Source organism: Onychostruthus taczanowskii, unplaced genomic scaffold (genome assembly GCF_017590055.1).
Source record: "Onychostruthus taczanowskii isolate IOZ18803 unplaced genomic scaffold, ASM1759005v1 scaffold40, whole genome shotgun sequence".
Lineage (NCBI taxonomy): Eukaryota > Metazoa > Chordata > Aves > Passeriformes > Passeridae > Onychostruthus > Onychostruthus taczanowskii.
Window position 1 is genome coordinate 325378 of NW_024501460.1, and position 27984 is coordinate 353361.

At 38.5% G+C, this 27984-nt stretch overlaps 1 protein-coding gene across 2 annotated transcripts; it reads right to left on the reverse strand.

Moving 5' to 3' along the window:
• Positions 1-547: 547 nt before the first annotated feature.
• On the reverse strand, positions 548-27921 carry RNF182 (ring finger protein 182). Of its 2 annotated transcripts, XM_041413201.1 has the most exons (4): positions 27702-27921; positions 21874-22002; positions 7084-7164; positions 548-1462 (listed from the first exon to the last, which is right to left on the reverse strand). In XM_041413201.1, exon 4 carries the CDS (start codon positions 1437-1439, stop codon positions 702-704), a length of 738 nt encoding a protein of 245 aa, XP_041269135.1. In that variant the 5' UTR covers positions 1440-1462; positions 7084-7164; positions 21874-22002; positions 27702-27921; the 3' UTR covers positions 548-701. The 2 variants fall into 2 exon arrangements, with proteins under 2 accessions (XP_041269135.1, XP_041269134.1); XM_041413200.1 differs by lacking the exon at positions 21874-22002.
• Positions 27922-27984: the final 63 nt, after the last annotated feature.

A 27984-nucleotide genomic window follows, 5' to 3' on the forward strand; every position in this document is an offset into this window, starting at 1 on the left:
GTGGCTGCGTCCCCAGAAGTACTCATTAGCAGGAATATTTCACAGTGAGCTGCAAGTGTATGACAAGGAAAATTGGGCTTCTCTTTGGGGAAAGTGTTCTGGAGACAAGTTTTTAACATTAAAAAAAAAACCAAACATTGGCCTCCCACAAGTATTTTTGCTGTAACAAGAACTAAAAAATTGGTAGTTTGTTTTATTATTCTTATAATACTAACTAATAGAGTGATTTAATTTTCTGTAAATGATTATGGATCATAAATAACAGGTATTTCAGAGCATGAGATGCTTTGGGTGAAGAGATGCAGTACTTGCATCTGGAAGGTGTCTGCTACAGTAATTTCTTCCTGGGTGAATCTTACAGCATGAACTGACTTGATCAGTCCAATACAAAACAAAGTCCTACTCATTTAAACAGTGGCAGCAGCAGCAGGCACCAAGTTTGGCGATTTTGCTTTATGCCTTTCTAAAATTCAGCCCTTCAAAATCAAGATGTAATTTTTATTCCAGTTCTTAGTTCAAAAAATGCTTGGGGTGAGAGGTGTCAAATTCAGTTGGAAAAAAAGGGACCATGTAACTAGGGCCACTGCTTCCATTTAGTGGGATGGACAATAATAATAAATAAGAATACAAAGAATACAAAAACAGGATAAATCAACTATGCTACACGTCTGGTAATACACCTTTTTTTACTGTATTTGTTATCAAGATGACATGCAGTCTAGAACTTCATGGCAAACACACTGGCAAAAGCCATAAATCATGAGAATAACAAGGCTCGAAGGAACAAGGCTTACAAAGACAACCCCAAGGGTGACTTTCTTGGATACCAATAAATAAATCCCTAAAGGCAAGGAGCTAAAGTACAGCAGCCCTAGCAACCACACTAGCACCCGAATCGAGGTCTGGAAGAGCAAAGATGTGCAGTTCCACACTGTCCAGTTGTGAGACACAGTTGCAACAGAGTCAAAACTTGTAGGCCTGTAAAATTCCACCACGGGGGTTGAGTTCAGAGTCTGGGGACTTTCTCTTTGTACTTCCATGATTGTTATAACCAGGCAATTAGAAGAGGTGTGAGAAGGGCTAACCAGAGATGCCAGCCTTTTGGGAGTCAACAACAGTTCTGTTGGGTTGTCTGGTAGGCACTTCTTTCCCTTTCCCCCACAAGCTAAATTCAGAAGGATGTTGTTGTCATCAGGAAGACTACTAACCTCATCGTCTGGCAGGCATGTTTCAAACCTGCAGAACGGGCACACTATGACTCCTTGTGGGGAATCACCGAAGTCTATGATCTTGCAAAGGCATTTGGCACACACTCTGTGACAGCACTCCAGCACTTTGGGTTTTCTCTGCCTCAGGTTGTAGCGGTTGTAACAGATCTTGCACTCAAGCTCATCTGAGCTCTGGTTCTCCACGGACTCCTCTGGTAGCTGAGTGGTCATTTCTTCAGATGGTTTTCAGACTTCTGGAAAGAGAAGTCAAGGGACAAAGAGGTCACTCAGTCTTATTTTAGAACATTTTCCTATCACCCATCTCAAACAGAAAAAGAGGAGATGACATCATTGAAAAGCATCAGTAGACATCATCCATTTTCAGCTTATCCTAGGGATTGTGCAGTGCATGACCTTTACTCTGAGCCAGGCGTCCATCTGAAAAAGCCAAAGAATAATTTTTGTTGAAAGCAAAGGCAAAAATAGGAAAGGAAAGGGGAAGGGGAAGGGGAAAAGTAAAGGGAAGGGGAGAGAGGAAAACGGAGAGGAAAAGCTTTAGCAAATGAAATACACAAGTTCTACTTTTTATAACCTCAGCTTTCTTTGCTAAATCTACCTCTAAGGTAGCTTTTTTCTGTGGCATATGAGGCCTACATAACAGTCACGATGATGAAACTTAGCATCATAGTGCATGGATTTATTTTAGAGTTGAAGCTCTGAGTGGTTCAGCCCATGAAGTTCTCAGCAGAATCTGCAATCTAATCACTGATCTGTGACCATTTATTTAAACTCTTGTTTCCCAAGGAAATGAGACTTGACACCTGGAGCTTTTGGTCTTTCCTGGTAACTTGTGAACCTGCTGTCCAATTTCAAACAAATCAGCAGAGGGGCCACAGTACTGAAGATAATTAAGTTGCTAAAAAGAAATGAACACTGGCAACTGGGTAGAGGAGAGATATTTACAATTAGTACCATTTATCCTGGAGGGAAATGGGTGGTCAGGACACCCCAACCTCTGCTCTGAACGGCCGCATGCTGCCTGTAGCTCAGCCAGAGAGGAGGGCAACCAGGGGGAAGCTGCTGATACTTTGGGGAAATAAAACGTTTGGGGGGAGTGGAATGGGTATGAAAGAGGTCCAGAGTTATTGCAAAGAGTTATGTGGGGACCTAGGTCAAATCTGGATTAGGTTTTGTTAATTTTTCTGTTTGTGGAGCAGCCCATTTATTTTCTCCACCCAGCTGCTGGACATACGATTACAAAAATAAGTGTTCTTTAGCTTGCAACAAACGTCTCCTTCAATATGTGGCTGCTGGGATGAAGGCTAATGTGTCTTCCAAGGGCATTCACCAGATGCTCTGGTTTTCAAGGGTGTCATGGCTGTGACAGCTGTTTCACACCTCAGCTAAGGAGAGGTCTGTGGTGCACTTGCCCTGCTGCACTGCCACTGTGTGCAGCAGTTTTGCCACCAGACACATCTGCATCACTTAAACAAATGTCTTGTCATATTTTGCAACATGACTTCAGGAAACAGTGCATGTATTACAAACAAGGCATTAACCAGGAGTATGTGCTCTGGGGATCAATAATCACCAGCATTTACAAAACCAGCTTTTATCTGCCAAAAGATAAAGACTTCATCCAGATTCAAGCACATGCTTGCTCAAAGAAATGAGGGCAGAACTGCATTTTGCACGTTTTCAAACTCATCCCTTCATTGCAAGACTAGCAAGGAATTGGCCACAGTCAAATGATGGGCAAAGTCAGCACTTGTCCAGCTGCCTTTTGCATTATCAATAAGTATCAGTCACAATGAATATGAAAAAGTGGCCTATTTCATGAAACTTATTTCTTGACTATTTGTTTTAGTAAATATGTGATTTCTTTCCCTTTCCATTAGGAAGTTATTACTCATTCCTAGAAGTCAGATTTTTGGGTTTTTGTTTGTTTGGTGTTTTTTTTGTTTTTTTTTTTTTTGAGGACAAGGCAGGAAGCAACTCTTTTGAGCGACGTGCTCCTTCTGTCAATACATTTTGCCTGCCAACCATCACTGAAGTCTCTTTCATGAGCCTCTTGTTCTTACTGTGCTTTAAGTATTTTCCATTTCTGTATATCCAGCAGAAGATGGAGAGATATGAGAGAGGTGGATATATAACTTCTATAAACAGTATAATTTGTAAAACTCACCTCCAGGATTTTAAAACAAAGATGTAAACATCAGACAATGCAGTAATGAAAAAAACATGACAACATAGTGAAAAAACCATACATATTTCTCTAAAAATTGTTACAGACATGGCCTCCCTCCCATTCAATTGCTTCAATAACTCTTTCCTGCCTCTTCCAATTTTTGTCTTTAGTGCTCTAAAGGTTTTAATCTCTGCCTTACTGTTGTTTTTATTATTTGTACTGAGGATATATTTGCAACTGTGGCATGTTGCATCAGGCAAAGCAAACATTAGACCATCTACAATTTTCAAAGTGTACAAGCTAGGCATCTTCTAAGACACAAAAAGAACATATTTTACAGAAGTCAAAATTTATCCTTTATCCTTTGTTACAGTGGGTGCTTCCTTATTAATTTCTACTACTCCTTTTATTTCATTCCAAATATCATCTTCTAGATGACTTTTAGGTAGATATAAATGTCACGAGATGCTAACTTTCCAAAGGATGAACAAACCACAAAATGGATCAAAAAAAGTGAAATGCCAGCCTACAGGAAGGCAAAGAACTGCTGTAAAATTAAGAAGCCAAACAAAATAACGATGGTTTTGGACTTTCACATCTTGGGTATCATTTACATTCTATACCTGTGGGGAATCAGGATTGCTAACAAGATACTGTTAGTGATCTGCTGGCAAATGTTGTCCTACAACATAAAACTAGGTTCCTGATTAACCAAAAATCTTCTAAAATATGTGTCTGCTTCTCATGGAAAATTATGACCTTTCTTGCAAAACTTCCAACTCAAAAAACCTTGATATTTTAGTGTTTATCCTTCTAATTAGTATTTCCAGGCTTTTCACAAAATCCAATCCACTCTCCAACCAATTCTATTTGGACATGAATCACCTCTCCCTGAAACAGTTTTCAAACTGAATGTGTTTTATGATTTTACCACATTTAAGCGCTAAATTTTGACATTAATACAAGGAATAACAAGTCTCTGGGACTAGCAATGTCCCAGTTGCTAAACTAGGATCATTAGCTCAATTTCCAGATCAGAGTGATCCTTCTATTGTAGTTTGTGTCATGAGCTATTCTACAATTTTTTTCAAACTCTTTTTTAAAGATAATGTACTGTACAAGAAAGAGTGGCTTTCATCGCCTTTCTCTCTTCACAGCGTCTCTAAAAAGAAAGTCTGTCTGTAATGAAACATTATTGACTATTTTTTCTTTGGCTAACTTTACATGTTGGATTCCTCCTTACATGTTTTATTATGAATACTGCTTATTACTATTCGTTATTTATACATCTTTTCTTTTGAAAATTAAAATTTAATCATTAGTTCCTATTAATGCTTTTCATGCATTTTTTACCCTCTCAGCTCTATGGGGGTTTTAGATGCTTCCTCTCTCATTTTTCTTTCCTGATTTCTTATGGAAATTTTTCCTTCTCAATATCCACTTTCCTGCTCTTTGTTTCTCTCTCCTGGGAACTGCTACTTTTTGGGTTTAATTAATGCTGCCCTACTATTATATACATCACATACACTAAAAAGTTCTCTAAGCAGAGACTTATTAAAAATATATGGAAACTGAGGCTTTTAAAGAAATTTGGCTTCAAATAATTCCTATTTCTTGAGAAAATGAATAATTTCTTGAGAAATATGGCCAGCTATTCCTTCAAGCAAATCCTGTTCTACATCAAAGATTTTCTAGCTGGTCTTTAGCATGCTTCCCTGGAAGCAGGCAGGATAAGGAATTAAAGAAAGGAAGAGGTTAACTACTGCCCCTCTGAATCCTGCTCCCTCACCAAAACTGCCACAATTCACATACTTCTACTTGTTGAGTGTTAAAATCAATATTGTGCATGGGAAAAAAAAAAAAGAGATAGTGTCTATATGATCATGTTTTACCCTCCTCTTTGAGACATGATGCCACAAGAAGGTATGTCCCTATCATGTGCTCCATTAATATTTGGGCTATTTTGAATATTCAGCTGTGACCTGCACGTTCTTTCTGACCTTGAAATCCAGGGACACTCATGATAAATCTAACCTCTTTCACATCAAGTATGAAATTTGTAGTCACTGGAGATCAAAGTGAAGCCCCATGTCTAATTTTAAAGCACTGTGTGTATTTTTATTAACTCTGTTATTTGTCATGATTTTAACTGCTTCTTATGTCCAGCTTTTCACCTGAACCTAGACTTGTCTCATCTGCTTGTTTGATACCAAGAGACACAAGTTGTAATTAGGGAAATCTCAATTACAGATTAGAAAAAAAAATAGTACACAAGGTATTCAAATGCTGAACATGTGTCAAGACAGATGTAAATGAAATCTGCAACCTTACAGATATCCTTGAATGATACAACTCTGGTCAGGTCACTCTGCCTTAGAATTGAGCCCTGCTTTGAGCAAAGGGAACTGGATTTTCCTGGAGATTCTTTCTAAAACAAATTATTCTGTGATTCAGTGTTTTGCTATCCTGAACCCACTCTATGTGATGTGTTTGAAAAGCTTTATCTCTTAGTGAATAAAGAATCAGGCTGGCAATTATTTACATAGATAAATAGCTCTCCTAGATAATAATTCTTTCATTTAACATATGAATTAATTTTTACAAAACCTAGAGTCCTTCTGCTAGCCTTCCACAGAATCTATCTGATGGGGTTAACACAATGCAATTGCAGAACATCTAATTCCCGTGAGTATTATGTAGCACACAGCAGCTTTCTGAACAAAATATAAACTACTAGACACCACTATAAACTACTCGACACATCCAATGATGACAGTATCCTCTGCAGTTTATTCAAGAACAAGCACATCTGTTATCCTATGACAAGCACTTGCCTTTTGTAAGAGTCCTGACTAAGCACTGCAGGAGTGAATCCATCATTCCTGCTGCTACTCGAGCTCTGACTCCCTCTCTTTCCACCCCTGTGCCACCCGTCCTGTACGTTATGAACTCCTCTACTTGAAACTTTTGCCAAAAAGGGAGAAAAGCTGAAGACAGAGAGGCATCTTCTGCATGGTAGATGACACAAGCAGGCTATACAGTGCTCCACGTGACTGCTGGAGGGCAGACCCTGAATCAGGGGGAATAACCTCCCTGGCGGGCGAGAGGAGGTGACCCACAGGACCAGACTGAATCAATAACAACAAGCTCTTATGTATGACCCCACACAGACTTTCTTCCCAGACATGGAAGGAAAGGAGAATGGGCTGTGCAACATGTTATGGTCCTTCTTTGCCCTCATCTATCAAACACTGTGTAGACAAAGTGTTCTTATGAGAGGCCAGAAGCAATTACTTGTAGATGAAACTCTCAATATTGGAGCTCAGTCATGCTGACAGAGCAAAGTAGATGGGATACTTGTGCCTTTCTTCCCTAATGGAAGATCATCTTTGCCCAGTTCATCAAACCAATGTTTTATCATTCATCTCTCACACTTTTTTTTTCATTTCTGTGAAGGGAATTTGCCAGTATTTCACACAAAACCTTAAATGAATATATGAGCTCAGCAACTCCCATAAGACATTATCCATGGACCTACTCAACATGTGATATTTTCAAAGGTTTTAAAAGTTTCCTTTAAATACAAGCTGAGCATGTTTAGGAAAGAAGAGAAGGAAAAAAAGATAGATAGATAGATAGATAGATAGATAGATAGATAGATAGATAGATAAATACAGAGAAACTTACTTTCCATGAAAAAGAACTTCTTGGAAAGGTTCAGTTGCAGGGAACACAAGAAATGCCTTTTCTTCTCCACATGGGCAAAAACTGGTAGAAAGGAGGGAAACAAAATTAGTAGAGCAGGAATACAGCTGGGAGGCTTTTCAGTCTATTTTCTCTGAAAGGGAGGAAGGAGTCCAACTTCTCTAGTTTGGATAGAAACAGCCATATGTTGAGATTTCTGTTTAGAGAAATATATTGGGTAAATCTCATTTACTAAAATTATTTCTGTAACATAATCCAGTTATCTTTACAGATCTGTTGTTGATTTTAAACCTCTCTCAATATTATGTGCTAAACACTCTGAAGTGCTATCTCTTCTAGCAACCACATATTCACAAATGTTAGCAATTCACTAAAAAAAACCCCAATGTAAAGGCAGAGCATCCAAAGAGATAAACTGTGCTCTGAAAGAAGAGTTGTAAAAACACATTGAAATACTTTCCTTCACAAATGTCAAAGAAGCTCTTTGATAATTTCTACTTTTCCAAACACAGTGCAGTGTCTTCTCCAGCACAGACCAGAAAGCAACCATCTCCTGTGGGCCACTGCATTCATGTTGCATGGAGGAGCTTTGCTGCATTCTGAGTCAGCAGGAAATGACCATCGCACCAGATTTTTCCAGCCTGTGCTAAGTACAATGCAAAGAAATCCCACCCCAAACTGCTTTACTAATCTGACATTTGAATAGACAACGCTCAAAGTGCCAGCAGCTATCATGTGTTCAACCTGTTTCATGCCACATTTCTGCTAACAGTGGATGGGGTTTAACAATGGGCATTTCCCTGTCAACTCCAATCAATGCGAGAATTTGCACAGGACTTACAGAATGTGATGTACTGATCCATGCTTGGCTTATGGTCAACTGTGTGAACTGCTATGAAAAATGCCTCCATTCTTTTCACAAAAGCCTAGTTTTCAGCAGCATAGGTCATGAGGTTATTCCTCCAATAACTATGCGTGAAAGAGAAACCCCACAACATATACAGCAAAAAAGTTGTGTATTATTGACTGCTGAGACTAATATAAAAGAGAAACATTCTTATCAGAAGTTATTGTTACCATCTTTAGAGTCTTTGCTTGATCTCTCTCAATCCTCTACAATAATGTCACAAAAATGCAAAACACAGAAAATTATAGTTTTTCATATTGGAATTGGAATTCATGGGTCTCTAATTATTTAGTATGGGAAGTCATGTAATATTAATGTGCCATCTCATTCTAAAAGAAAAAAAATAAACAGTGCTTTTTAAAAATTATTATTCTTCCTCCCCATTCTGCTAAGTAATCAGGGAGATTTTAATGTAACAGGGTTCACTTAATTCAGTGTTTGACACAGGCTCTTAGGGTACTTTTTACCTCCTTTGCCTGTACATATTCTATACCATCGACTCCATTTTCCTATTAACAATATAATTTGCAATACTTTTTTGTTATTCCAATAACTCACACAGTATGTGTCAGTTAGTAGCGGAAAATGGTATGAATACACAATAAATTCCTTATTGAAACCCTACTATTCTCAATTACTTACTTTCTAGCTACAGGCTACTACAGTATTTATATGGACCCTGAAACTGTGGTGTAGAAAAAAAATGCTTTATTATTTAGGTTTGTAGGCAAAACCAAAACCTCTTCCAATATTTCTTAAGAAGAAATTTTCCCTCATATAGAATTCATGAGCTATTTATGTAGTAATATGCCAAGTGACTACTCAATGTGACATATGGTTGTGGGTTGCTTTGTAGCTGTTTAAGAATAAAACTAATAAAGGACAAAGGATCTGAGCTTCTATTAGCTGTCTTGATTTAAAATGGTTTAATTAGATTAAATTGATAAGTAAAAAGAGATGGCTTGAAATTTGTGACTAAAATGGTAACATTTAATTTGGGAAATATGCTAGTTAAACAGAATTAATTAGTTTAAAATTGTTTTTAATTCTTTTACAACCTTCTTACTTGGGCTGATTAGGCATTTTCTCTGCACAATTTTCTCACTGCCAGTGGCTTTTCCTTTGGGACTCTGAAACCAGTAAGTGACCTATTCCAGTTAATATACACTTCACAACAGAACTCATGACCTTACTACTATTTCAGGGAAAGGTTAGACATTCTCCTCTTTGGTAGTAGGGGTGGGTTTTGGTAGCTTTATCAAATAAGATAGAGTTCTGCTTCTCTGCTTTAGTGCTTGTGCCCTTTAGGAGCTCTTCTGAGAGTTGAACAGACTGTAGGACATTAGTTCTAGAATGTGACTTGAAAAGATACAAAATTATAAATAAATAAAAAGCTTCCAAGTATTGCTTAATATAGGCATAAATATTTAATCATATGGCCTACAGATATGTCTAGCATTTATCTTTATATTAGACACTATTAAAAGACAATATGATTTTGTATTAGGTTTCAGAATGCATGATGAGAGCACCATGGAATTTTACATCTCTGCTTGCAGGATGTACTGTATGCTTGAATGTAAGTAATTAAAATAGGTCCAGAAATGCAAGAAAAGAACTTCTGTTTTTCAAATAAAAATGACTTCTAATAGAAGATATTAAGTGACATACTCAAAATGTAACATCCCCAAAATATAACAGAATTCTCTCTCTTTGGACATATTTTCTGTTATATAATTTGGGAGAGACCAGGTGAGACAAAATGACAGACAATTAATCTTGATTACATCATTCCATAAGAAATTCCTCTCCACAGAAGGGAATAATTTTAATGCATTATAATAAGTTCCAATTAACCTTCAAAATAAGATTTAATAGAAAGAAAGTGTGGCATTAGCTTTGCGCTAATGGAGCTGAAAACAATTGCAGAATAGGTTAGAAAAGAAGCTGCACTTCTTGCTTTTTCTACTGTCATTAAGAAAAATCCACCTAATACAAGTATGTTTAACTTAGTATATTCTGTTCCAGGCATTTTTGAGGGTATGATTATATACAAAGATTTTACTATATTGTCTGTTTTATGTTGATAGTGCAAACAGGAAATAAAAAGGGTGGACATTATACAGGGCAGTACTGATAGTGGATTTTATGTATTCTTTATAAATATTTGGTAACAAGGTTTTCTGCTTTAACTACTGCTCAGAATTTGCATCTGATCCTGTGCAGAAAGGAAATGGTAAAAAACAACTGCAGTTCCTTCAGTTACAGACATATTTGAAAACTCTACATCAAAATAGTCCAAATCCAATACAGATTTCCACTTACAAACAACATTTTCAGACCTGGTCTTCTATCATTGTGTCCTATTTGAAAGACTGGAAACTAAAGTCTAATCCAGCTGATGCTGCAAATAGTCCCAATAGCTTGAAAAGTGAGGGATCTGAGGAAACAACAGTCTAACCTGGATTCAGTAAAGTGTAATTTTAATATGCATTTAGTTCCCCTAAAGCACCTACCTAAAAATACTTATTTCTGGGATAAAAATTATTCTTATTTTAGCAATACAGCAAAGTTGACATATAACCCCTCCTCAATCGACATTATTATATCTATTATTATTATTATTACATCATTATCATCACTAGAATTTCAATGTAACTAAGAATTTAATTTTTTTTTTAATCTTATTGATATATTTAAGAAAGAGCAAACACAAACCCCTCAGGCATTATAAAAAGTACAATATTAGTAGATCTGGTTGACATGCAGTAAAGTTGTATGTCTTCAACTGCGTTTCTGGGAAATGAACCATCCTAACAGACGAGTGTCAGTGAGGAGACATTAACTCTGACAGCAACATGTACTGCCCTCTTACAACAGGTTTGTAGAAAAATTCATTTGGCCTGATTTGTACACAATATGCAAAAAACAGTTATTGCATGCACACCCACCATTCTAGACACAGGTATATGAAATAAAATTGCAGGCATATGAAATAAAATTGCAGGCACTGAGAAAGCAGATGGGAGAAGGGAAATTAATTTGTGTCAAATGATATGCAGAGCTTTTATTTTATTCCTTTAAGGAATATAGGAATCATGTGAAACAAGAGCAGCTTTAAGTACTAGTCTGGCAGTAGCTACTGGGGATGATCTGGGACTGTCAGAGCTCCATAAATTGCTACACCACTAATGTCAGAATCACTGGAGTGTTCTGCTGGTGAGACTTGCTTAGCTCAGATTAAAGCTTATACTGTAATTAAACTTCAGGGGGACTGATATGAATTGCTCAGCTTTAACATGTTATTTAGCAGTAAAATGTTGAACTGTCAGTGAAAGAGTTGAAGTGCCACTAGATGGAATATTTCAAGGAAAGGGCAGAATCCTTATGGGCTGAAACTCTATATACAGTGCCCTTTGGACTGGACAAGAGAATCAGAAAGAAGCTGCAATTTATTCATAGGATGTATCAGAATCCAGTTAAGAATGCAGTGTATCTACCTCCCATGTGTTTGTGATAGAAATATACTGCCACAGCAGCAGATAATCCAATCAGGTCTAAATCAGATCAATATGAACCTGCAAAAAATTGGAAAACTTGCACTTAGGAAATGTGTTTCAGAAAGAGCTGCATAATTCTCTTCTGGGACAAGGGCAGCCTGGACTTTACAAATTTTCCATCATTCAGAAGTTACACTGGTTAAGTCTCACAAACTCAATGAAGGGTATGAAACTGTCTTTTCTTTGAGCAGACCTACAGCATTTTGATGTCACTTGCAACTACAGTTGTTGAAAGGTTAAATGAAATGAACGTGTTTGAAGTCTGCCAGTCAAGCATATTCAAAATACAAAATACATGAGAGGAAAGCATCACTTCAGAAATTTTGGAATTCAAGGCATATTCAGAAGCACAGCTTGTATATTAAACTAATTTTTAAAAACCAAACCCCAACCAACACACAAAACAGAGAGAAAGTACCTAAAATGGAATTCTAAAAATTTAAAAAGCAACACAGTCTACAGAGAGCCATTACACTTCCCTATTAACCCATAAATTTAATTTAGTGTAAATTAATAATTGAGACCAGGTATTGGTATTTTTTTAACTCGTAATAATCAATGGGGATTTTAATTTTAAGTGTTTTGCAACATGTACTACAAGACTAGAAAAAAGAACACTGACAGGTTATGAATGTCACTTAGTGTAATAAAAATCCCAACGTCATCAACTCTTCAGCAAGTATTCCCAAGGATATCAGGTTTTCTATACAATATCACAAATGAGCAGCTTGGCTAAGGCTTATGGAGTAAAGTAGGAAATTAAAAACATTTCTTGCCTTCCACTAAGTAAGAAAATATTTGCTTGATAGAAACATAACTAGGAACATTTTAAAACACCAGATGTTTTAAATGACAGCATTCTTTAAACTATTTTAAATAATGAATCTCCTCTGCTCTACTTTCACTTAAGCAAGTGAATATAAGGCTTCTGAATGTTCCACTGTGTAAGTCTCTTTTCCAAAAAGTGACACTAGAAAGACACGCTAGGAAGTGAACTAATTAACTAGATATTAGGGGATAACACATATTTCAGTGTTTTTCATTTCCGGTGTGCTGAATGCATATAATCTTCAAAGACTGAAGATCTAGGAAAAAAAATCCTATATAGATGTATTATCTATTCAAAAGCTAAGAAGCATTATCCTTTATTTATGCTATTACTTTTTCATGGAAAGCTCCATGTTTGAAGCACCAGGATAGCACACTGCTGTTTGTTAGCCTACTAAACCAAAGTTTATGAAAGTTAACAAGTATTATATGAATAATTAGTGCAAAAGGCAGCATCCACAGTGAATCTGACTTTTTCACATCTCTGCAGACACCAACCACATAATTTGCAGCAAGTTAAAATAGACCTTTTTCCTTGGGCTTGGTTTCTTGACAGAAAGAACTCTCCGTGAAATTGATTAAAATCCAATTCTGCTCCAGAGTCAAATGATTGCAATATTACTTGAGAGCTTCTGAGCTCATAATTGTCCTTCTCTGCTTCTGGAGGACTCTTTCAGTGAGTGCACCAAAAGAAAGTGCACCCTGAGGAGCATTTCTCAGTAATTGTGGTGGATATATTTTGCAATAGTGAGTACATCTACACTTTAAACTGCAGTGCAGAGTTGATAGAACTGAGCGGGATTCATAGTGGAACCAACCTAGCCATAATAACACCTACTTCTGGATGAGCTAAATTAATCTGGCTTGCAGGAGAATCAGCCAGCCTTATGTACCATTTCCAACACTATCATCCTGTGCTAATATGCTGAGCTTTGTCTACAACCTGTGCCAATATGTCTTGCCTATCTGTAAGCCATCACTGTAGAATGTTAAAACTACAGAAGACTGCACTTTGAAATGTGATAGGAGATACCCTAAAAGACAGCAAAAGTTGTACCTTTCGTTCTCAGATATGTCTCTTTAAACTGGATATCTGAGGATCAGTAACCATGGAAAATGGAGACTTTCATCTCTACTTACTAAAAAGTTTATGCAAACATTGCTATTCACACAATGTCTGTCAGTGCTCCTCCATACAGATGCCTTCCAAAGTTTTTTTCTGCACATAAACACCTTGTGTATATGAAGTGACAAGACTTGCAGTAGAAGGCTTGAGAAACCTAATTTTCATGACTTTTCTCCCTGAAAAACAGGGAGAAAAATTATGAAAATTATTTTTCTGAGTTTCATTATTTTTTTTAATCCTGCTTCTGAGTGGGCTTCACAGAACACTGCTATATGGATAGATCATAAGACAGAGGTGGATTTGGGGAGAAGCAGCTGCCTCAATAGTGAATTTTATGTTAAGTAGATTCACTAGACAGCCCTAGTGCCCATTTTGTCTTATTAATGAAGCATTCCTTGTCCACAGCAAAAGGTGATAGTATATCACTCTGTCTATGCCCTCATCTCTAGCTTTCAAGGACCCCACTGAATTCTGTAAAAAATCAAAAGCTCTGCACAGCATTTTCAGAGATGCATTTATGGCATCATACAGCAATAAAAGCATTATCTCCTTTTTTTGTCAGCTTGGTCACAAGGCTTTTGATAAGAAAAATGGAAAAACAGCATATGGATAATTCATTAGACAAAAATCCTCTTGTGTAAATCAAGAGTGATTCAACCAAACAAGTTGCAATGCTTACAAATATGCCTACAAATCACATTGGCTTCTCTTAAAAATCCCTTTGTTTGAGATAAAAAGTAGTTTTCCTCTTGCTTTCCTTATGGCAGCCTGTATCTCTAAAGATGTGCTAAGAAAAACTTTACTTGAGGGATTTGTTTGTCAAAACTTGTCACTGAGTTTACCTTGTAAAATGACAACAGGAATTAAATCTTGGATGCAAATATTTTCTTAGGGTGCACATGCGGGCCTTTCTCAGGCAAAATGCTTTTTTATTGGATAACAGGGAGAAAGCTCGTAGAATTAAACTACTACTGTATGCTTTGCTATTTCATAGGATACCTTTTTGATATGTCTAATATATTCAGTTCCTAAATCTGTAATCCCTGCTAAGACAAAGTCATTCTGAATTGACTAAAAAACTGACACAAACAACCATCAATTTCTCCTTGGCTCTGCTACCAAAAAAGAAAATAAATTTAATTGTCACATTATTAAATCTTGGAAACAACTGTGCTTCATAATATATAACTCCAACCAGGGAACATCATCAGTAAACAACTATGATGGCATCTAGTCATTCATAAAAACCACAGGATACTGTTCCCTTCCCCAAAAAGATAAAGTTCTTTTAATACACTGGGTTATGCAGAAAGGAGCAGACAAGATCTCAAGGACACTGTTTATGAATACACGAATTGTGGCAGCCCCATTGGCAGGATATCAAGTCTGAAGGACTTACTGATTGAACATTTTGTGAATGAAGTATTTGATGCACTCACACAGACTCAGCATCACGTCCAAATGAGACACTGCAGCCTCAGATGTGTCTCACACTCTGTGAGCATACCAGGTGGAATCACTGGTTTATTACACCAGTGACTATGAAAAAACTGGAGATCCCACTTACCATCCATAGCAATCCTTAACTGTTTCACACTGTAAGGTTTTTAACTCAGCTACTCAGGAGAAATGAACTAAAGCACTACACATTAGCCTTTAAAGCCTATAAGTCATCTTACAGCAACACCTTCAGAACCACATCATTAAGCACAAGATCTAAATGGAGCAAAAAAGGATCTTCAAAGCAAATGCTCACTATCTCTGCTCTCTTATGCTTGTGCAAAGCCACTGGGCTCAATTCCATTATGTTACTTTTGTTGCCTGAGTGCAACTGATCAGAACACAATTTATAAGATTGTTACCTGAAAGTCTTGGGATCCTTACAGAGGAGAGTTGTGAATCAGAGAAAACAGAGTAGCAGTATGATGACTTGGAAAGACTTTGCTGGAGGGAATAGACAGAGAGGGCTAAGTGCAAGTAAAGAAAATTTAGGAAAAAACTTTCTAAATTAGCATGCTAAGGAAACACAGCAGGAAGCATTTACAGGGCAAGAAGGACTGAGTGGAATAAAACCAAGTTTGATACACAAGGTGAATTTGTGGGGGGATTTCAAAGAAGCAGAATTATACACTTTAGGAAGATGGCCAAAAAAAGGCACATGGCGGCTGGGGGGAAGGGAAGCAATGGAAGCCTCAAGTCAGCTAGGAAAGTGTAGGTTACAAGGTATACATTACAAGTGACAGGAATAAAATTCAAAAAGTTTTAAGGCACAGACAGAGGTGGGAGGTGAGGGAAATGTGTGTTATACAAGAATAGACAACATGAAAATTTGGTAGCAATCTGAATATGAAAAGAAATGGAGTAATGAAATATACCGTCTGCTGCCCACCACACTGATGAGAATGAATGGGGATAAATAGTAATAGACTGATGGAACACAAAAGTATTTGGGATCAAATTGTAGCACTCATTTTGGTACTGAAAATACCGATAAAATAGCTACAGTGAAATAGCAAAGTTCAGGAGAAAGCTGTTTTATTTAGTTGTGCATTTACTCCTTGAGTGTCAGACCACTACCATGAGAAATGGATCAGTTCATTTACAGAGAATTCTACTAAGGGCAAAGGCTGGAGGGGTTCACAACAGATCCTTCAGTGTTTTTAAAGAAACTGTATTTTGTCAGACAAGTAGCAAACCAAAAGCACAACTCCTGGCCCGCGCTAGAGCTGACAGACGTGCCTGATTTTGAGTAACAAGCCTTCATTCTGCACGTCCAACAACATTGCAGCAGAGCTGAATGAGAGAGATTACTTGTGGCTCCAGCCTCATACAATCAGCTTAGCGCCATAAAGAATGCGACAAGATGAGGTCTGCAAATTGGACAGTTCAGTCTGGGCACTGTATTTTTTTTTTTAAAGTGGGTACATAATCCTCATTGTTTGTGATTGATCCTGTCTCAGCCAACAACCGAGATGGCATTTCAATCCCAAGTCCCTGAAGTTCAGAGGTTTACAGCATTCTGATCAGAAAGATACACTGAATAAATTTTTTTCTAGTGCAAGATTATTTACAACTAATTTTATGCCCATAAATGCTTTTTTTTTTTTTTTTTTTTTTTTTTTTTTTTTTTTGTACCTAGGTCACTTAAAACCATTTTTAAAAAACAAAACATGGGTAGTTCAAACAAATGAAGATAAAAGTGTACGATTTAAGAAATGACCACAAACCAATATTATACTAATCTTATGACCAGTGCAATGAAGTTCATGGAACATACTACTGTTTTCAAGTGACAGAATTACAGAACAATGTAAATTGGAAGGAACCTCTGGAAATCATGTGGTTTAAACCTCACATCCTGAAAAGTCAAGAAGACAATATTGCAGTACTGTGTACCAAGAACTTGGAAGAGCTCAGTGTGAGAATGGGAGGGTGCTGATCACACTCCAATCCATGCTCTCACAAAGCACCCAGACACAGGTAACCAAAAGTCTGTTCAGCATTGATAATGGAGATATGATCCTTGCAATGACATGGTGAACAGGACATGCCTCATCCTCCTTTCTTTTTAGGCTGGCAAACATGTGCTGCTGCTGGATGTGCATTTCTGTTGTCTTAGACAACAGCAAACAATCTATTCTTCCCACCCACTTCTGTGAGTCATAGGCTTTACTCATTGACCTGTCTCCTGGAGTGGGTGTCCTTGGAAGGTCAGGTAGATGTGTGCTGTTATCTCAATGACCTCATCTGGGTGCCACTCTCAGGGTCCTTCTTTCATGGTCTTCTTTGCAAGAACTTTGATGCTTCTACACCCATTAAATCCCGTTCTCACCAAGGTGCCCACTACAATTCTCAGCAAAAGTAGAGACAGGTCTGAAGGGCCTTGTCCATTTGAGCATTATGAACTCTCCCGGTGCTGGAGGGTTCCCAAAGTCCCAGGCAGTGAGACTTAGTGAAGAATGTAGTTTTATTTCAACCACCCATGAACTGCACTATCAAATAAAGACAAAATATGTACCTATATGTGCATATATGTATATACATATATATATATATTTATACGTATATATTTTAACAAGAACATTCACATTTCCAGGTATTTTTCTTTATAATATATTATGTCTTTGATTATTCTGATTTTCAAAAGCAGGTCTAACACACAGTGCATTTTCCAGCAAGTGTTACAAAGGAGGGAGTGTACTGTTTTACACACTATGCTTCCATACTTATAAATCCATTACTATATATTCAGGAAAATGCATAGATAAAAGCTAAAATTGCAATTTTCACATTGAAAATTAGCACTAGTATCTCTTCATAAAAGAAACCACATCAGACAGAACATTGTTGCTAGTGACTGTTGTTCAACTGGAATAAAGCACTTCATTTCTGAAAATGCAAAAAAAAAAAGTGGAGGTCCAAGGCCAGATTGGATGGGGCTTTGAACAACCTAGTCTTGTGAACAATGTCCCTGACCTTGGCAGGAGGGTTGGAACTAGATGATCTCTGAAGTCCCCTCCAATCCAAACCATTCTATGATTCCGTGAAAAGTAGCTCAATATATTTCTTTAAACATTAAATTAATAGATGAATGCTTTAATCTACATATATACAATATGCAAAACATTGTACATATACAAGATGTATGTGTACGATAATGTTTAGCTGGATAATTTTATGTGATATTTGAAGAAAGTAATTCAGTCATAGCTGTCCTCTACTTGAAAAGAGTGACACACACATACAAACAGAGACATTCTCTGCCTTTAAGCACACTTAAATACAAGATGTCACTATTGAAAAGTTGATACAAGACTGAAGAAAAAGATTTAACAGAATTATCAGGGAGTTACCTAAATAAAAGAGAAGCTTCGTTTAAACAGTTTAAAGCTGGGGCACAATGGCATTATCACAAAGCTGAGTATTAATTATTATGTTTGCTCTTTCCGACCTGTCACAATGATGAACAATAATGATAGCACAACGTGAGATATTCACCATTTAGCTAATTCACACAGTCTAGGCAGGGGATCAAATATGTTTCTATACTGTCTATTCCTTAACAACGACCCTTTTTGGTTCCAGTGTGACTAAAAGAAACCCAAAAATTGGTGTGACCTGTGCATCTCTTTCTTGTCATATCCCAGAGCCTAAAAGCCAGCTGCAGGAACACAACAACTAAACTTCAGTCTTTCCAGTGCAGCTGGCATTCTGGAGAGGCAGAGCAGAGATCTAGGACTCAGTTCCCTTTCTCTCAGACTTGCAGCAGACAGAAAAATCAGAGGAAAAAAAATAAACCAAGTTTCATGGACATCTGGAGCTGTATGCAGGATGTGAGCTTTGTCAGGTGTCCTTCCTGGAACCAGTGGGTTGAGCAGAACAGACCCCCAATATTTTCCCATTTCCTATCAACACAACTTCCTGTGGTTTCCCCATTATCACTTTGCTCATCAGTGAATGTATGATGCTTGCTGTTTGCTCCCTAGCACACTGCATTTCTTTTTGCAAATGGGTGAATAACCATTCACATATCTTGACTAGAGTCTTTCTTTTGCTAGAGATATGCAACTGGATTTGTGTGAGGCAGCTGCTCAGTATTTGTGTGCCAGTCTGAGTGGTCCAGTATGTCATGGTGGACAGATGATGTCAGTTCTGGAGCTGGCAGCACAGGAACTGGGCCACTTCTTAGTGCTATGAATGCTGATGAAATTGCCTTCCCAAGATTTGTTTCTTCTTTCAGAACAATATGATCTTGCAATATATGGGTTCAGTTTGATTTTTTTTTCCTACAAGCCTTTCAGGCTTTGCCCATTGTCTGAGCGCTCTGTACACCTTCAGTGTATTCTCTAGAAAATTTGATACAAGCATTGCAGTGTGTCTGGTAGGGCAAAATTAGGTATTTTAACAGGAATACTGCCAGAGCAGAAATTTCTTCTCATACACATGCCAGTGCAGAAATCCCATTTGTTATTAATATTTGTTCCTGAAAGACCCTTATTGTCCATCTTTTCCACCATAAAAAAGCACCAGCCAAAACAAACAAAAACCCCGCAAAACACATTAAACAACTCCAATCCATTGTGACTCAAAACTGGTGCCAAATGCTATTATCTCCTTCTTTGGAATTTTCTGACATACCCTACTTGTTGCACTGTCATCTTTTTAGGCACTATATTTTGCACAGCAAAATCCGTGTTACTGTGTCTTGTTCACAAAGGTTGTTGCTAATATTTTAACAGCAAATAATGAATCTAATCCATCAGCTATGTGCATTGCTATAACACACGCATACGCATTTGAATTTTAAATTTTATGAATATACAAACATAAAAGCAAGTGTTCATTGAAGTTGACCGCTATCAACCCTCTGAACATTCCCAGACAAAAGCAACTCTTCAAACATGATCAAAGGAGCTCTGGGCCAGCAGTAATGGAGTGATATGAGCCTTACTTTTCAATACAGACAGCCATGTGCTGATCATTGTATATTTTTTATTTCCCAGTATTTACTATTTCTCATAGCTTTATTTCATGCCTCTTTTTGCTCTTTATCTGCGCTTTGGTTGACACAGCTAACTCATGAGCAGCAAAATAAAACACACAGGGTAACTCTTTGAAACAAAAAACCTCTTTAAAAAGAGATCTTAACTCTTTTAAAAAAAGAGTTATTTAACTCTTTTTTAAAAAAAAAGTCTGTTTCAATGAGGCTGGCTTTTTTGCACACTGACAGACAAGACTGTAAGCGAAATAAAAGAGGGGAAAAGCTAAGCACAAAGATATAACGCTGCTAATGAAAGAAGTGCAGAGTGATACAGTAAAAAGGAGGAGGCATCAAATATGCAGAAGAATTGTTTATTACAAGTTACTATTTTACAGTCAGTGGATAGATAATTCTGGTTTGGACACCTGCATAGAATTATGTCCACAGCTGCACTTTACTGATCATACTGTGTGAAATTGTTTCTCTTCCTTAAGCAAAAGGCAAACAAAAGGTTACAGGGATGAATGTGTTTGTAAAGTAATCTGCATCACTGAATGCAGAAAATTTCCACACCTGTATCCATGATGTCAATTTATACCCTTGAACTGTCTGGCAAATATAAATATACATGTCCATATATATGCATAATTTAAAATGCTCTAGCTGTCTTGAGAAGGTACCATGTATAAATGCGTGTGCACGCACGTGTGTGTGTTCTAGAACTAGAGAAAAGCTGTTACCTTCTCAAGATACCTACAGAATTTCAAATACACACACATACACTATATGAGCTATTTGTATAAATGACAAACAGTGAGTGAAGCATCCTGTTAATGTTATTAAAACTGAAATTAATTATAAGACTGGTACCACTGACATTTCTCTTCATGAATAATTTTACTTTACTGAAACAGAAAATAGGCAGGCCACTTAATTTTTAAAAGGGCATAAAGTTCAGAAGCCTGTTCAATCTATTCATAGCCATATATGAATATAAAAACTGCACTTAAAAGAGCCACCCCAGAAAGTTTCTTTCTATGTGTGGGTTTTTTTTGCCAGTCCTCCCTCCTCTCAGTCCCTAAGTCAATGAGAATTCGTATTTTAATAAATCTGTGTCAATATGCATTACTGAAGCCTTACATTTACACTGATGAACACACAGAACTGTCCTAACAGTTTAAAAACCATACTTCAGCATGAAGCAGATGTGTTGGCCATGTTACAATAAATTCATAAAAAGAATCTTCTTAAATGCTGCCATTAGCACAGCACACTACTTTGGAACAAACTGTCTTGGGAGGTATACCAGGGGAAGGAAGGGAGATACCACTGCACTCAGTGGTGCTTCTTCATTCCAGGCTTATAAAATGCTTTCAACTTGCATGTCAGCTGGCATGGTTGGACAAAGCAGTCATGTAAGAAAGTTTCATTAATCCTTAAGAAACAAATGACACAAAATCTCCTGGAAACTTAGTTCACTTGGGATTTTTGTGGGATTTATCAATATGCAATATTATTGCTTCACCTTTACATCACCTGCACACAGTTTGTTTTCAGTTCTGACTTGCTCTTTCCAAGACTTTTAAGAGCTGTTTCTCGATTTCCCCATGGGAAAAAAAAAAAACAAAAACAAAACCAAAAAAAAACCACCAAACAAACAAACAAAAAAAAGCATCCTTCAGATCTCTACCAGAGCACATGTACAATCTCTGTTTGCTTCAGTTCCACTGATAGTAGATGTATACTTAAGTGTGATCCTATATTCTTAAGAAGATACTTTATTTTCTAGGATATGATTTTGCTAAATACAACAATTAAAACAGAAGTGTAGTGCTTCAGAAAGCATTTTGGTGAGCTTCCAGGGACTTACCTGCCAGCTGCCAAGCTGGCTTAGAGCTCTAGGCTCAATCTATTCACCCATCCATCACCAAAGGGTCTGAATGACTGATAACAAAAACAGATGATTCATCGTTGGTATGCTTTCTGTACTCTCTTTGTCCTATGGAAAACATGGCATTTTAAGATTAAGGTTGATATTTCAGGCTAAGAAAAACTTACAATATAAAGCGGGCAGTTTTTATATTACTGGATAGATACTTGTTCCTAATTTTTAGAATGCAGAGAGGGCCAGAAATTAAATTTTTCATTGTTAGCTGACCTTTAAATGAGCAGGTACACATGCCTATCATCTTGAGTGTAAATACTGTCAGAAGATGATCTCCCTGTTTGGTCTTTTTAGATAGATCTGACTAGTAAGATAACATTTCATTTCCATTTACTTAACAACTGTTATTCAAGGTGTTGACTTTGAATTTAATAGCACAAGCATTGGGGACTTATCTCAGAGGCCTATTAGAAGGAAAAGACAACTTTAGGTCTGCCATGGTGATGGCAGAGAAGAAAGGAAAAATACATTAGAATGTTGAAAAGCACAGAGAGCACTTCCACCTAACAACTTTGCTCAAGTGATACAAATAAAATGAGGAATGAACACAGAAAAAGCTCTTCTATTTAACACTTAAGTACTTGCTGGCTGCAATGTTTTAATGCATCAGATTACTGTAGAAAAAGGTTTGGCTATTCAGGTAAGCTGGATAGCTAATTCACACTGTGAATACAGAATCATAGATTGGAACAGTTTTGTTTGGAATGTACCTTTAAAGGTCTTGTCCAACCCCCCTGTAATGAGCAGAGACATAGAGAAGTCGCAGAGATAAATGATCTGAGTGTGAGATCTCTGCAACATGAATTTAGCAACATGGGAGGGAAACACAGCTGAGATACCATTACCTTTTGGGCTGTGGTGAGAGTCAAACTAAGGTATTTTGCACAGTCACAATGTTCACAATCTTTATAGGATTATGACCAGTTTGGACAGTTTCTCACAGGAACAGTGAGACAGTCACAAAAAAAAATATTCAGGAGCTGAATAAATCTCCTTCAAGGGAAAGCTTAAAAGAGCTCAATCTGTTTAGTTTGTCAGAGAATGAGAGGCAACTTGATTACAGGAATAAGCATCAGCTACAAAACTGCTCTTTGATTCAGTGGACACAGTAAAATATCTGTAATATACTGAAAGCAAATCCAAGTACTAGAGCATTAGAAAACATTAGCATTCCACAGAATATATATATTACAATACAGTTTTAGTCATACAATAACTCATCGTTTTCTTCCACAGGAAGCTTCACTGAGTTTACAGTATAGTCAGCAGTTATTTAGTGAATTTTTTGGTTTATTCTCATTGCATAATTTGTGGCCCTGCAATTCACTCATTGTACCATTTGAACCTAGCACCAAACACAGCACTGTTTATTTTTTTAACTTTCATTTAGCTGTCACTTTAACAGCATAGAAGTGTAATTCAGTGAACTGAAAGGTACAGGAAGATAAAAGCCCTCATTACACACACGTTATACAACACTCCACCTGGTGATTCAAACACTACTCAAAATTTCTGCCTAAGATATTTATAAAATTCTAGCTAAATAAACGAAATACTTTCAATTTTGGTAGAAGCACTGGTAAGCCTTTTAAAGCTTTTTTTGAGAGTTACTTGTTTAAAGTGTAGAAAGCCAGTATCAGCTTGAGTTTTGAGCATGTTGGTTTTTAAGAGAATACTTCTGTGGAAATACTCCAGGTCTCCCCATCATGTATAGAGAGGCAAATGGTATCTGCAGGTTCTTGGTAAACACCTGCAGTGTAGCTCCTCAGCGGGCAAGCCATGCTTTCACATAAAGCTATTCCACAGCAGAAGCTTCAAGGTCAGATGCTTTTTCAAGCAGAGTCTGATCAGGTCACTGCTTGTGAGTCACCAAGGGGGGAATATTTTCTTTCTGTTCACAGGAGAACATCTCCTGCCTGAGTACAGACTGGCTATCCATCTGAAATGGGAGTTTTCTTTCTTTGCCATGCACTGCCTGCCAAGATCAGTTCCCCTGCCTGGAACAGCACCTGCCCTGAAACTATTATGGAAAGGTTTGGGTTTCCTGACCAACACCTTCTGCCATGGATATTGCCAACACAGCCTTGAAGGCTTACAAAAGGGGGCCTAAAAGAAGCCTTCGGCCCTGAGCTGGGCCATCCACTGGGAGGAACTGATGCACACAGTCTAACACCAGATTTTCCTGTCCCAGTGCAAGTCATGTCTCAACCTGACTCCTCATACCAGTCCCAGGTAACTCTCCCACCATGCCCATTGTCTGCAGGGCTAAGTCTGCACCATGGGCTGCACATCAGCCCTCACCTTCTCCCCCACTACAGCCCCATACACCGTCAGGTTTCCTTATAGTTATTCTCAAAACCAGATTGTCACACTGCTTTCTTTTCTACAAGGGCATCTTTCTGCAAATAATGTGGGTAATTCCAAGTTGAAGTAGAAATGCTGAGAGGTAAGACAGTCTGCCCCTATTCCTTTCTCCAATTTCTGAACTACCAGCAGTGGTATAAATGTTACTTTCAAAATGCAATATATATCTACAAAAGGCTTCTGAATCTGAGTCTTTCAGAGAACGACAGCTTTGTATCACTGGCTAAATTTCTTGGAAATGGCAAGAGAGATCAGACAGAACCTAATGGCTTTGAAGTCTCTGCTCAATGCTTTAGAGATGCTGGAACATCTCATCTTTTCATGCTATCTGGACTAAACTTAAAGTGCTGCTGAGTTATTTCAACTTCTACTGAAGTGTCCACTCATTGGAAAAGATAAAATGGGAAAAGGAAAGGTGTGTTGAATTATGGCATTTATTATGCCTCAAATGCAGTGCTGCATCATCTCTGCAGGAAAAAATACTCTGAATGAAACACACAGGATTTGGTTTTAAAAAGTGTAGAGCTGTAGTAGGTTAAAAGCTGTACATCTTGTACTTCTTGATTTGCCTTTGCAAGTGAATTTTAAACCTAAGGTACATTTTGGAGAAGTCTGAGCTCTTTGCAGCTTATCACAGTACTTTCACACTTGCAGATGTTTTGTTTTTACTAGAAAGTCACAATTATCTTATCTTACAGTGTGATACATAAGGTACACATCTGGTCATACTATATTACTGTCAGAACAGTAGTTTATATTGGACAGGCACTGCTTCAGCACACAATTTGTGCAAAGGTCACAAGAGAATTTCCTGAGCTTTGCTCTCCAAGGATCCCTAGTACTCCTTAGCAACCTTGCTGGGAGGACTGAAATCACAGCCTCCAGGCAGCAGGTGATAAGTGTCCCTGTATACTTGAAAGAGCTGCTGGCTACAGTAAGCACATGTACATCTCCAGAAAAAATATTTAACAGCAAGTCATCAAACTAGGATATAGATAAAAATATTAAGACTGAACACAGCAAGAGGAATTGTGGCAAGCAGACTCCTGCAGTGGCCTTATATCAAGGCACAGAGTGCACAGCCTTAGATGATGCTTTTCAAGAAAATTTGACAACAGTATTGGCTTCCTATAAACCTAGCCTGGACTGAGAAGCACCAGAAAGGTGTGAAATGGCAGTCTGAGGGACTGTAATCTAATTGCTAGAACTGTTGACCACTAGAAGCCCTTATGCATGTCAGGCTATATTATGGGGTGTATTATCTATACTGAACTACTGCATTTTTTCCTGGCACTGCTACATTTTTTCAGCAGATAAACTTTGTCTAGTGGAGTTTGCAATTGTTCCACTAGGAACAAATTTGGGACTGAAATGTCACAAGGCAGCAAAACCATAAATATTTTGCTTTTCCCTTTCACTTTTAAGGCAAGACACTGAGTTCTGATGCTTCTCATTGTCTGCCATGCAGTTATGGAGGTAGAAGTGTCCAGGCCCTTATTATGCACAGCTGACCTTTTATTTCCTGCAAGTGCATTCAATTTCAGGTAGTCCACAGTGTAGTCTTGAAATGCTATTTTCCATCATGCTAAACTAATCTGAGGTTTACATTTTTACACATTTTATGAACTCAAGAGTTTGCTTTCCAGTGTTGCATGAAAAACAGAGGTCAATCAGAAGGTCATTCATATAAGTCAGCAAAACAACTGTTGTGACACTGTTGAAAGAAGAGAAGGACAACCACTTATAAACATTGGGCAAGCCACTGTAATCAACATATCTAAGAAATTTCACTCTTTTTTTTTTTTTTTGACTGCTGTTTCTAAAAAAAAAACACCCTAGAATTCCAGTCCACATATTATTATGATAATACTGATTTAAATGTTATATTGAGGAAAGTTTAAACTTGATCAACACTCATTTAAAACTTCATTTTATTTATACATCTCCTGCAAGAGAAGCCTGTCTCCATTTTCTTTTCTACTTGTATTCAAGATTGCTGATGAGCTGTATTTTCTCTTTCCACTGTTTTCACATAATTTACTTAATGGTACAGGTAGCTTCAGTTTTTACTCAGCATTTCATTTATATAATTCTCAAACTTCTTCCAGTCAATGCTTAGCCTTTGAGGTTTGATACCCTGATATTACATGATGTATAGTGTTTTCAATCTCAAATAATCTGATATTTAGATTCCATATTACTTAAAATGTCAGTTCTTGTCCACCTACTCAATAACTATGTCCTCAGTCACAGTGTCCTCATCTCATGTACTATTTCCCTTTTTCCCCTTGTTCACAGCCAGGAAGATTCCCATCTTGAACGTGCTGCTTGCTGCATACATGTCACAGCACAATTTTGCTTTGGCCCAGGATCTCGTTTGTTTCCTAAATCGCTCAGCAATGAACAACGACTGCTCCTTGGGACCTCATCATGGGAGGTCAGCCTTCTCTCATCATCGGGAAGTTCCTTTGAATTTTAAACTTTGCAGAAACCCGTGTCTATTCACGCAGCCTCTACATTCGGATGTTATTGATTACAGTCACCACGAGCATTGCTCAGGCTAATGACGCGCTAATGACCTTCCCATCCACTCTGACATTCGTATCTCAGGAGGTGAAGACGGTTTATTCTTGCCTAACCTTGGCTGCCCGAGATAAGCAAACGTTTATCACCTCTACCAGCTTAGCCTTCTGACTCGGAAAGCTACAGACTCATTTTAGCTAAAACCTTTCCGTACACTTACTCCTAAAAACAAGCAGTAATTTTCGTGTTTACTCTACAACACCAATCCTCTACATGTTTTGTTTTTTTAAACACAGTAGCGCATTTTAAGGCTATTACCCTATTCATCATTACTTTACAAAGCTGAAGAAACGAAACTCTGTAACCCCCAAATTTCCAGGGAGTCATATTTTTTTTATAACAACAACAACAACAACAGCGAAATTGTTAGTATTACTATGAAGGGGTAACCGTGAGGACGAGGAGCAGCGCTGTCCCCGGCGGAGAGGGGCGAGCCGAGCCCACCGGTTGCCACCCGGGGCGCGGAGCCCGCCCGTGCCTCGCCTCCCGCCGGCGGCGGCAGACGGGATCCGGGGGACAGCCGCCCCGTCCCGGTGCCCGCGGCCGCGCCGGGCAGAAGTCGGGAAGGGGCACCCGGGGCGCACCCGCGGCAGCCCTCCCACAGCCCTCCCCGCTGTCCCTCGGCTGCCACAGCCGCGAGCGCACGGAAGGACGGACGGACGGACGGACGGGCGGGCGGACGGACGTCGCCCCCTTTCCCCGCGGGCGCCGCTGGACCCGCTGGGAGCCCCTGCCCCTCCTGCAGCCGTGCCCCGGCGGCAGCATCGCCCGGCCGGGGGCGGGCCGGGCATCCCCTGGCTCCGTACCTGTCGGGGTGTCCTCGGGAGCGGCAGGCGCTTCCCCCCGCAGCCCCGGCGCGGCAGCGGGCGGCCGGCTTTGTTACTACTCGGAAGAGCCGCGGCTCAGCGCCGTCGCTATAGAAACTGGCTGCGCCTCGAAGAGACACCGGCGAGTGGCGGGAGGGAGGCGGGAGCCGGGCGGAGGTGTGGGGTGAGGAGCGAGCCGTTCATTCAGGAATATCCTGGCCTTTTCCTCCTCCTCCGCCCGCAGCCGGCCCCCGGCACCGCCCAGCCCGGCCGGAGGTTGGGA